This window comes from Panthera onca, chromosome D2 (genome assembly GCF_046562875.1).
Source record: "Panthera onca isolate mPanOnc1 chromosome D2, mPanOnc1 haplotype 2, whole genome shotgun sequence".
Taxonomy (NCBI): domain Eukaryota; kingdom Metazoa; phylum Chordata; class Mammalia; order Carnivora; family Felidae; genus Panthera; species Panthera onca.
The window spans coordinates 70,313,540-70,325,981 of NC_138349.1; the positions used below are offsets into that span (position 1 = coordinate 70,313,540).

The following is a 12,442-nucleotide window of genomic DNA, read 5'->3' on the forward strand; positions in this document are numbered from 1 at the left end:
ATATGTTGTTCAGCACCTGGTTTTGCTTTTTAGTTTTTTTTAAATGTTTATTTTTGAGAGATACACACAAGAGTACAAGTGGGGGAGGGGCAGACAGAGAGGGAGACACAGAATCTGAAGCAGGCTCCCGGCTCTGAGCTGTCGGTACAGAGCCCAATGTGGGGCTCGAACCTACGAATGGGGAGATCGTGACGTGAGCTGAAGTCGGACGCTTAACCAACCGAGCCACCCAGGGGCCCCTGTACCTTGTTTTGACAGCATCTTATTTTTCACAACACACTTAGATATTCATTTTTCTTCTTTTTACCCATTATTTTTAGTGACCGTGGAACAGGTCACTGAATCAATCTGTCTTAATTTATTCAACCTGTTCACCTGGCTATTTTAAAATAAGAGTTCCATTGTCCTTTCTGATTTGAATTCCCTTCTTGGCTCCCTCACAAATACCGCAAATGTAGTTTTTACATGAGGGCGTTCTGCTCGTCTGCTTCTATTTGCCTCAGTGCGGCAGCACGGCCAGTGAAGTGGTAACGACACAGTAACGTCACTCAAGCCACACAGCAAAGAGGAGCACATTAACTCCCCGCTTCCAAGGTTCTCTGCACTATGTGTGAGGATATATGCTTCCCTCAACACCGGAAACCCAGAGGCAAAGATACTGTCCCGAGGCCCGGATACTAATTCTCCTCCCCTTTGGGATGAGATATGGCCTTGTTGGTGTTGAATCTGGCCCGAGAAGGAGAGCCTTATGTTCAGAATTATTTCCTTAGATACAAGTATCTGGTTACACGTTTTTCCTGATTATTCATGTAAATTAATAATAAGCGTTAATAAGGTAACGCAAGTATAAACACATAGCCGGAATGGGATTTTTAGATCCAGCTAGACACTACCTTGCAATGCACACTGCTTCCAAGAGCGCAGTGACTCCAGCAGGAGTCTGAAGCCCAGGGAGGCTGTGCCAAAAGAGGCGGTAACTGCTCCTGCCCCCTGGCTCCCTCCCCCTCTGATCAGTCAGTGTGTCCTCGGTGTGGCATGTTAAGGCATGAACTCCTTCCATCCCAGTATGACACCTTCCTGCCACGTGACCGCCACTCCTCCCGTCAAGAGGTATGATCCACTTCTCAATCCTTTTCATCTGGGCTGGCCTGGTGACTTGCTTTGACCAATGTCACTTTGGTGGAAGTAACACGATGTGACATCTAAGGTAAGACCTGAGCAAGACCACAGCTTCTAAGTTCATCCCCGGTGAGTGCTGCCCCAAGACCACAGGAAGCCAGTCCAGGCGAAAGGAGGACTGGAGACTAAGTGGAGAAGAACCAAGTGGCCCAACTGACGGCCAATTGTCCGTCAGGCGAGAGAAGCCTGGGGACCTTCCACTTCCAGCCCAGCCTACCCTAAATGCAGTTCAAGGCGTGGTACCGGCCAAAATCAACAGAAATGTCGCCCAGGTACCCTAAAGAACTGCTTTAATCCACCACCTTTTGAGGATTTGGGGGTGGTTTGTTAGGTACTAATAGTTAACTAATAGTTAATTAGTACACTTGACTAAACAATTATATCAGGAGAAAATGTTGTATTTTCCCCATTAATCTGCAGTCCACCTAAACCCCTAAAAAAAAAAAAGAGAGAGAGACAGAGAGAGAGAGCGACTTAAATGGAGTTCTCTTGCCAAGACAATAAAAGTAGTCAGGAGCCAAACCATGCATTATAATGAAGCAGAATGTGGAATTAAGAACAATCAAGCTATTTCTGGAATCATAAGAGAGCCACTCTCCACCAAATGGTGATTTAAATTTAAGTTAATTAAAATTAAATTAAAGACAAATGTAGTTCCTCAGCTGTATCAGTCATATTTCAAGTGCTCGGCAGCTGCCTGTGACTAGTGACTACCGAAGACCACAGATACAGAACGTTCCCGTCACCACAGGAAGTTCTACTGAGACAGCATCAGAATCTCTTTAATGTCAAGGCATTACTGATTTTGGAAAAAGTGAGCAAAAGTGGGATTGAATTTCTTCATGTGGATATACAATATGCATGGAAGCCACTACTGATCAACAAAGCAGAGGTGGATGATTCTGCATAACAATTCTGTCTAGCAGCAAATTTTAATATTGTAATTTTAGACCCAATATAAACGGGAATACTCCTGAAAGAAAACACTTTAAACAGGGAATTGATTCTAATGGCACTTCAAAATTAAAAGCCCATGTATCAAAATCTGTCATCACCTTAATATGGTTCACTCTTTTTAATAATACAAAGTCAATTCGTGAAACCTAAGTTTACATAAAAGCACACAACAGATCTGAATGAAAGGCGGGACATCACAGAGAGTGATAAGAAAAACTGAAACATTTCTGCTGAAAGACACTATTTTTCTTCTTTTCACCCTGTTTTCAATGCACTATTTATACTTGAATACCTCGCCCCCGTCACCCCCCCCAGCCCTGGAATTACTTACTTTTAAGTCAGCAAAGATAATGAGAACACTGGTCATGTCCCCACCCAATGAAACATCTCACAATAAGCAAGGATCTCCCATTGCCTTAGAGCTGACAAAAGACACAGGGTCCTGGCCATCCCTGTTCACAGCGACTAGATGCTTACTTGGTGAATAAAGTCCATAAGGAAAGAATGGGCTTTCATTTTGTCTTCTAGCTGGTGAAGAATAATCAGCGACGTATTGCTAAACCCAGGTGCTTCTGTTGAAACACAGTAACAAAATTTAAACACATAATATACTGGGTTTACAATAACTACTGCTATTAAAATAAAATCTATACAAAATAAACTTATACAAAATCTATACAAAAAAATCTATACAAAATAAAACCAAAAAAAATCTATACAAAAGGAAACCACCAACCTTTCAATGCAATTATTTGTAACATTACCCAAGAATTTAAAAAATTTAGAGGGAAATTTTGGGAGTTTGATACATTTCATAGTGTATTTATTCAAAACACAAAAACATTAAGCTAACAATAGCTTAATCATTTATATCATTCTAAGCTCGACAGATCAAAATAAAGTCAAAGAAAAAAGGTAAGCACTGACGTTTCCTTCCTAAACCTCTAATAAGGCTTAGCAAACTTGCTAAGTAAGAAATAAGGGAGAGAAATGGAGGTTTGAGACAGTTTGCTGGGACGCGGCAGTAGAAGTCTAAGAGGGACAGTCCCCCAGGGCAGGGAGGAAAACCCTGGGCCGAATGTCAAACACGCCCACTTCTATACACTGAGATTTGCTCAATGCAGCTCTTAGGAAAATGTATACCTTCTATTAGGCAAATACAGTGATTATGCCAGAATTATCATTTAATTTGGGGGCTAACACGCAGGTGTCAAAGGGGCACCTGCATGGCTCAGTCGGTTAAGTGTCCAACTTCAGGTCAGGTCACGATCTGGCAGTTCGTGAGTCTGAGCCCCGCATCAGGCTCTGCACTGACAGAGTGAAGCCTGCTCGGAATTCTCTCTCTGCCCCGTCCTGCTTGCGCACGCTCTTTCAAAATAAATGAATAAACTTTAAAAAACATATACGTATATATAAAAAATATATATGTATACAAAATATACATATACGTGTATATATATACACATATATACATGTATATACACATACACACACACACACACACACACGCCAAATGCTTACCTATGCTACCAATTTTTTAGAAATAAAATGTGAGAGGAAGCTAAGTAGGGCTAATCTGCTTCAGGTAGAACAAGCAAGATTTGCTCTGATATTCCTTCAGTTTTTATTAGGCAGATCTGTTCTGAGCCCTTTCCAAAATCTACTATAAGGTAAATTACAACCTTTTAAAACGTAATAAATTAATAACTGTTTTAAAAACTAAAAAAGACATGCTTCAAGAGATGCTTAACATAGGAACCAGAATATTCTCAAAACAGATCACTCATAATATGAAAAGAAGCTGTCACCCTCAGGGACAGACTCAGCCCATCGCGGGTCTGAGGCCGGGTAGTCATCCACCAGGTCCACGCTGATTTGGGTAACAGCTCTGTCTAGTTCACAGTCGGAATCCAAGTCAGAGTGGGAGGAAAAGAGCTCATCAACCATCATTTGAGCATGACTCAGATCTTTTCTGAAATAAAATGGGAACACAGAAGTATTAAAGGAGGCAAACATTTTCAAAATTCACCACATAAACATTAATTGGGAAACTCCCGTATTTTAGCCCAAAGTTAATAACATTATTAAAACATTAAAACAACATTATTAAAAGTTAACAACATTTGTTTAAAAGGGACACGAGGGGCGCCTGGCTGGCTCTGTCGGTTATATGTCTGACTCTTGATTTTGGCTCAGGTCATGGCCTCGTGGGTCGTGAGTTTGAGCCCCACGTCTGGCTCTGCCCTGGCAGTGCAGAGCCTGCTTGAGATTCTCTGTCTCCCTCTCTCTCTCCTCCTCCCCGCTTGCTCTCTCTTTCTCTCTCTAAACAAACATTAAAAACATAAAGAGAGACACCTATTATGCATTTATTAGTTCAACAAATATATGTTGAGTACTTACAACACACCAGGGACTGGAGGCAGAAGGACAAGACACTGAGAACACACTCCAAGGCTTCACAGAGGATACGGTGTCGCAAGGAGCCGGAGAGTTAAACAAGCAGTCATACGTACCCCGTGACAAAGAAAGGGGAGCGCTACAGAACACACCGAAGGGAAACCAAAACCGTCCAAGAGGCAGGGAAAACCTCCCGGAGGAAGGCATGGATAAGCAGAGGCCTGTAGCCAAGGAAGAAGAGCAGCGAGGCCGAGGGACTATGAGGAAGGGCACACGGGGGCAAAGAGAGCACACCTCACCCCCATGAGCAGGAATGTCTGCATCTTAGGAGAGAACTGAGGCCACGGGGAGGAGGAGAACACCCAGAGGGGAGAGCCTGCTAGATGATGAGGGGGCACACGAGCAGAGACATGACCAGCCAGAGACCCCAAAATGTGGGCAAGTCTAGCCTGGGTGGCTGGCAGCTGATCACAGACAGCGAGTCCACATGAGCCCAACCCCTGAACAGCCAGACTGCAGAATCATGAGCTATGTTAAATAAGCTGCTAAGTTCTCGGGTGATTTTGTACAGAACAAAACCCAATGAATAGGCCAAGTCTCACTTCTTTATAACATCGCTAAACCTCTGTATGCAACTTATTTGCCTTCACAGTATACATAAAACATGTTTGCAAGAGGTCTTCCATGATCACCATTTTTTAAAAAATTTTTTTCTAAATATTTATTTAGTTTTGAGAGTGAGAGAGACAGAGCATGAGCAGGGGAGGGGCAGAGAGAGAGGGAGACACAGAACCCGAAGCATGCTCCAGGCTCTGAGCTGTCAGAACAGAGCCCGACGTGGGGCTCCAACTCACAAACCGCGAGATCATGACCTGAGCTGAAGTCACTCAACCGACTGAGCCACCCAGGCGCCCCCCACGATCACCATTTTTAACAGCACGTTGTTATCCATTAAGCGGAGAGGGTATGTCACACCACGTTTTTTCCTAGACCAGCTGGAAGCCTCTTGTGCCTACCAAGTGCACGGTAAGTTTGGTAAAGCACCGAAGCTCAGAAAAACATCCGCTCCTTGGTGGCAGCATTCTTCCAACTTGCTCACCAGTCAACAAATAAGGAACACACGTCAGTAAAATGTGTGCTCAGACATCAACTAAGCCACAATTTAAAAAACTTTTCATACCTGCAGTATTGCAGAAAAGCAGCTTTTAACACTTTAGTTTTATCTTCCTGGGCTATGGTTTCATTCTTTGTAGAAGCCTCAAAAACCATACTCTGTCAAATAAAAAACTGTAATTTAGAGGTGAAGGTATCAGAATATTCTAAATTACTGGAATTTAGAATAGAAACTGGACCCACCTATGACAGCAACAACACAGATGCACAAACTGTTTACCATACACTTTATACCAGTGGTTTATATACTTAAGACATTGAAACAAGATAAAATGGGCCAAATGGTCAACAAAAACCTTATCAAAATGGTATATATAACCAAAGCAGTCTTGGAAAAGAAAAAATTGGAAGTATCACAATCCTAGTTATCATGTTATGCTACAAAGCTGTAGTAATCAGGGGCGCCTGGGTGGCTCAGTCGGTTGAGTGTCCGACTTTAGCTCAGGCCACGATCTCACAGTTTGTGGCTTCAAGCCCTGCATCGGGCTCTGTGCTGACAGCTCGAAGCCTGGAGCCTGGAGCCTGCTTCAGATTCTGTGTCCCCCCCACCCCTCTCTCTCTGCCCCTCCCCTGCTCACACTTTGTCTCTCTCTCTCTCAAAAATAAACATTTAAAAAAAAAGTTACAAAGCTGTAGTAATCAAAACAGTATGGTACTGGCACAAAAACAGGCACACAGATCTATGGAACAGAATAGACAGCCCAGAAGTAAATGCACAATTATATGATCAATTTATCTTTGACAAAGGAGGCAAGAATATGCATGGGAAAAAGCCTCTCTAACAAATGGTGATGGGAAAACTGGACAGCTACATGCAAAAGAATGAAACTGGACTACTTTCTTATACTAAACACAAAAAGGAACTCAAAATTTGATTAAGGACCTAAACGTGAGACCTGAAACAATAAAAATCCTAGAAGAGAGCACAGGCAGTAATTTCTCTGACATCCACATTTCTCTAGATATGTACGCTGAGGCCAAGGTAACAAAAGCAAAAATAAACTATTGGGACTAACTCAAAAAGCTTCTGCACAACAAATGAAACAATAAAACTAAAAGACAACCTACTAAATGGAAGACATTTGCAAATGACGTATCTGACAAAGGGTTACTATTCACAATATATAAAGAACTGATATAACATCCAAAACCAAACAACTCAATTAAAAAATGAGCAGAAGACATGAACAGGCATTTCTTCAAAGACACACAGATGGCCAACAGACGCATGAAAAGATGCTCAACATCACTCATCATCAGAGAAATACTAACCAAAACCACACTGAGATATAACCTCACACCTGTCAGAATGGCTAAAATCAAAAACAAGAAACGACAAGTGTTGGCAAGGATGTGGACAAAAAAGGGACCCCCGTGCCCTGTTGGTAGGGATGCAAACTGGTGCAGCCACTGTACAAAATAGTATGGAGATTCCTCAAAAAGTTAAAAGTACAACTACCCTGGAGTGCCTGGCTGGCTCAGTTAAGTGTCTGACTCTCAATTTCGGCTCAGTCATGATCTCACGGTTCGTGGGATGGAGCCCTGAGTCTGGCTCTGCACTGGGTGTGGAGCCTGTTGAAGATCTGCCTCTCCTGCTGCCCCTCTCCCACTCACACGCACACTTGGAGATCTACCCTTCAACCCAGCAATCACACTACTGGATATTTACCAAAAGAATACAAAATACTAATTCAAAAACGTATATGAACTCCTATGTTTAGTTCAGCATTACTTAAAAGAGCCAAATTATGGGAGCAGCCCAAGTGTCCATCCACAGATGAATGGATAAAGAAGATGTATACACACACACACACACACACACACACACACACACACACTGGGATATTACTCAGCCATGAAAATGAATGAATATTTGCAATTTACAACAACATGGATGGATCTAGGAAGTATAATGCTAAATGAAGTCAGTCAGAGAAAAACAAATACCATATGATTTCACTCACGTGGAGGAAACAAAACAAACGAACAAAGAAAAAAAAGAGACAAAGTGAAAAATAGACTCAAACTGGTGGTAACCAGAGGAGAGGTGAGTGGGGGGACGGGTAAAACAGGTGAAGGGGATTAAGAGCACATTTATCATAAGGAGCACTGAGTAATGTATAGAATTACTGAATCACTACATTGTATACCTGGAACTAATGTAACACTTTATGTTAACTATCCTGGAATAAAAATAAAAATAAAGAATATGAATCGACTCATACAATTTTTTTTTTTAAAAAGATATATATAACTCAGGGACTATATTGTGAGTAAAACTATCTGGGGGTTTCATCATAAGCCACACAACCTTTCATAGGTTTGCTCTTACACAGTTCACCACAATGTATATTACTAACAATAACGGTTGATTTCAGGCTTAAACAGGGATTTAGAAAAATTTTAAAGAAGTAGAATGCTCTAAGATAGCTTCAGAACATAAGGAAGTATTACAAAACCACAAGGCTACAAAAGAATAAAAGTAAAAAAATTGTTACTTCCCGTTGAAACTACCAAGTCATTCCAATTTCGAATTACAGAAATAGTCTATATATTTCACATTCTATTCAAATGGAAATTGCCCCACATGATATTAATTTAGTCTTCTGTAAAAGAATGATACAAATCTACAGATCAGGGTATTCCGTGTTTCAAGACAGAAAAAAAACTGATGATTTGTATCCCACTCTCCCTTTCAATATAATCCCACAATAGCAGGAAGCACAACCACCCAAACATCTGTGATTCCAACTACAACGCATGGCGATGGAAAAACCAGAAGGAAAGGCAGATGACAGAGCAGAGAGGACACAAAGCAAATCGGTGTGGGTGGTGCAGGGACAGATCCTGGTGGGGATCTGTGGACAATGAAAAGAAAAATTCCAAGGTGATCATAGACATAGAATTTCTAGAGATTTGACTATGGGGAAAACCATACTGAAAGGCACTTAAACCGCTGCTGGAGGCTGTTAGAAGATGGGCCAGATACTAAAGAATGAAAGCAAATACAAAATTAGTCCATTAAAAACTCCAAGAATCACATAAAATTGAATAACGAAGGAAATGTAACAGTACATTACTTGACTCAGTGAACCATAAATATTCACATTGTCATTAAAGGAAAAAAATTTATACTGGGACAATATAGGCAGAGGAAGGAGTGTAAGTTACCCTAAATCCTTACCTTCCGTAATAGGAAATCAAGAGGTGTCTAAAACCGGTAAATTAAGAGATAGCAACATACGATGTTACTTAGAAATATGGAAAAAAACACCAGAAGACACGGCTCAAAGACCTAAAGGGAGTTGCTTCTGGAAAGGAGGACAGAGGAGATGAGGGAGATAAAAGAATTATGTTTCATCACAACTCTTTTAAGCTGTTCAACTAAAACATTTGTGGGAAATACCCAGGGGCACCTGGGTGACTCAGCCGGTTAAGCGTCTGACTTCAGCTCAGGTCATGATCTCGTGGTTCATGAGTTTGAGCCCCGCGTCTGGCTCTGTGCTGACAGCTCAGAGCCTGGAGCTTGCTTCGGATTCTGTCTCTCCCTCTCTCTCTGCCCCTTCCCCGCTCACGCTCTCTCAAAAATAAACATTAAAAAATTTTTTTAAAAGGAATACTCTAATAAAAACTAAAGAGTCTTATAGAACTGCATTACCTCATTGCTGGGTCCAGCAACTGAAGATGCTAGGGATTCTTCAAGGTCTTCTGCTAATATAGATGCATTTTCCTTTGATGTAATAGACACCAACCCACTGTTTCTAGAAAAAAGAATGGGAAGACCACCACAGGAACCAGCTCCTAAAATACTATCTCCTAAAAGAAAGAAAAATATACAAAAATACGTAACAAAACAAAAAAAATGTTTTCTAAAATCTACCACTCTAGGGGCACCTGGATGGCTCAGTCGAGTATCTGACTCTTATTTTCAGCTCAGGTCATGATCCCAGGGGTGTGGGATTGAGCCCTGACAGCGCAGAGCCTGCTTGAGATTCACTCTCCCTCTGCCCCTCCCCTGCACACACACTCTCTCTCTAAAAAAATAAAATACAAATATAATCTACCACCTTAAGCAAAAAAAAATTTTGCTACGATAAAAACATTTTTTTCCTTTACAATATTCCTACTCAGAACTCAGCTTTTTAAAAACTTCATTTGAGAGAGCGAGCGAATGAGCAGGGGGAAAGGGCAGAGGGAGAGAGAGAATCCCAGACGGGCTCCACACCCAGTGTGGAGCCTGATGTAGGGCTCGATCCCACAACTGAGAGATCATGACCTGAGCCAATATCAAGAGTCAGATGCTCAACTGACTGAGCCACCTAGGTGCCCTGTATTTTTACTTACTAAGTAAGCCAAAGGAGAGGGAAAAAAAAGTCTACGCTTGCTCAATGCCTTAATAACAATCTCCCAACCCAAAGTCAAGGCTCTTGTGTTTAAACTAGAAAATCTATGTTCCATCTTACTGCCCAACTTGGATTTTGCACTATGTCCAATCTCTTTAGATTAAAATTTCTAATTAGACCTACTTGGCTGTTTTTTTTTTTTCCACTCTTGCCTGGCTCCCCTCGCCCCCATTCCAGTCCCCCCGCATGAGTCCAGCACCTGGGATTCTTCTTATCCAGAGATCTGGACAAACTTCCTTGAAGAACAGCAACTCAGGATAAGTTATTATAACTAGGAATAAGCAATTACTTCTCTTACCATTGGTTCTTTCCTTCCTGGCTTCTTCTGGAGAAAATGTTACTATTTTTTGCCCAAAACAGTTTGGGAATTTACTACCCTTTTGGTTTTTCGGTAGGGTTAGGACTTCAGCTACCACTGGTATCATACAGAATGAATGTCTCAATAACACCTGGAGGTATCATGCTTAAAATAACACTTATGGAAAGACAATAAAGACTGCTAGGAATGACTAATGAGTCGTTAATCATCCTGTCTAAAGCTGATACTATACCTTGTGTATTAAAGACAATTTTCTCCCGAGGAAGAGAAAACTTCCCAGTTCCAGTGGAGCACACATAGACGGCACTCTCAGTATACAGATAAGCAGTCTGGTTTGAAAAGTTTGGGACCATCAGCCGACACATAATCAAGTCTTCAGACTGAAAATTAAAGATTATATTTAATGAGAATTAAATATAATATAAATTAATGAGAGAGAGAGACAGCATGAGCGGGGGAGGGGCAGAGAGAGAGGGAGACACAGAATCCGAAGCAGGCTCCAGGCGCTGAGCTGTCAGCACAGAGCCTGACACGGGGCTCAAACCCATGAACCTGAGCCGAAGTTGGATGCTCAACCACCAGAGCCATCCCTGTTAAGGCATCATTATTTTTTTTTTTCATTTTCTTATTTTTTTTTCAATATATGAAATTTATTGTCAAATTGGTTTCCATACAACACCCAGTGCTCATCCCAAAAGGTGCCCTCCTCAATACCCATCAACCACCCTCCCCTCCCTCCCACCCCCCATCAACCCTCAGTTTGTTCTCAGTTTTTAAGAGTCTCTTATACTTTGGCTCTCTCCCACTCTAACCTCTTTTTTTTTTTTTTTCCTTCCCCTCCCCCATGGGTTTCTGTTAAGTTTCTCAGGATCCACATAAGAGTGAAACCATATGGTATCTGTCTTTCTCTGTATGGCTTATTTCACTTAACATCACACTCTCCAGTTCCATCCACGTTGCTACAAAGGGTCATATTTCATTCTTTCTCATTGCCACGTAGTACTCCATTGTGCATATAAACCACAATTTCTTTATCCATTCATCAGTTGATGGACCTTTAGGCTCTTTCCATAATTTGGCTATTGTTGAGAGTGCTGCTATAAACACTGGGGTACAAGTGCCCCTGTGCCTCAGTACTCCTGTATCCCTTGGGTAAAATCCTAGCAGTGCTACTGCTGGGTCATAGGGTAGGTCTATTTTTAATTTTCTGAGGAACCTCCACACTGTTTTCCAGAGTGGCTGCACCAATTTGCATTCCCACCAACAGGGCAAGAGGGTTCCCGTTTCTCCACATCCTCTCCAGCATCTATAGTCTCCTGATTTAAGACACCATTATTAAACAATACTTACAATATTAAACAACTTCTTCCTGTCAGCTGCTTCCACTCTCATTTAGCTAAGGTTGCACAAAGGAACAAATCTAAGATGGCAAACAAAATGCAATGTCTAAACACTGGCTATTTAAAAATATTTCCAAGCCCCACAGATCAATCTCCTAAAAAGATTTGACCCTGCAATGGTTAAGACAAACAACTCGTATGAGTTGAGTTACTCATGAGTATGTTACTGTCATCTGTAATTTACGATAGAAATCTTACCTGAAAAGGTGGGTTATACTGAGTGACTTCTACAGTTACTACATCAGACATTTGGTGGCCATTATCTTCTACTGTTATCAGAGAGTAATAGATGAGACATGGATTGTCCGCTGGGTGCCATGCAGCTGCCAAAATCAGGAGCCCATCACTAATCAATGAGAAAGAAAGATCTATAGCTCTCTGGAAAACAGCTTGTCTTCTCATATAGTTACATATACACTGACCATATGACCTAGCAATCCCACTCCTAGATATTTACCCAAGACAAACAGAAACTTAAGTTCACACAAAAACCTGTGTGCCAATAGGTAGAGTAGCTTTATTCGTAACTGCCTAAAACTAGAAGCTCAAGATCCTTCAGCTGCTGAACTGATGAGCCCTGGTAATTCTACACAGTGTGCCACTACTCAGCAGTA

The 12,442-nt window shown here is 41.5% G+C and overlaps 1 protein-coding gene across 2 annotated transcripts in view; it reads right to left on the reverse strand.

The window, feature by feature from the left end:
- Nucleotides 1–12,442, reverse strand: part of NUP133 (nucleoporin 133) — a 55,744-nt gene that overhangs the window by 26,793 nt on the left and 16,509 nt on the right. For both annotated transcript variants that reach the window (XM_060642774.3, XM_060642775.3), the window contains exons 9-14: nt 12,027–12,174; nt 10,661–10,808; nt 9,365–9,522; nt 5,714–5,805; nt 3,945–4,108; nt 2,614–2,708 (exon numbers count right to left, since the gene is read on the reverse strand). In XM_060642774.3, coding sequence (XP_060498757.1) covers nt 2,614–2,708; nt 3,945–4,108; nt 5,714–5,805; nt 9,365–9,522; nt 10,661–10,808; nt 12,027–12,174 — 805 coding nt within the window. The remainder of the gene's footprint in view (nt 1–2,613; nt 2,709–3,944; nt 4,109–5,713; nt 5,806–9,364; nt 9,523–10,660; nt 10,809–12,026; nt 12,175–12,442) is intronic.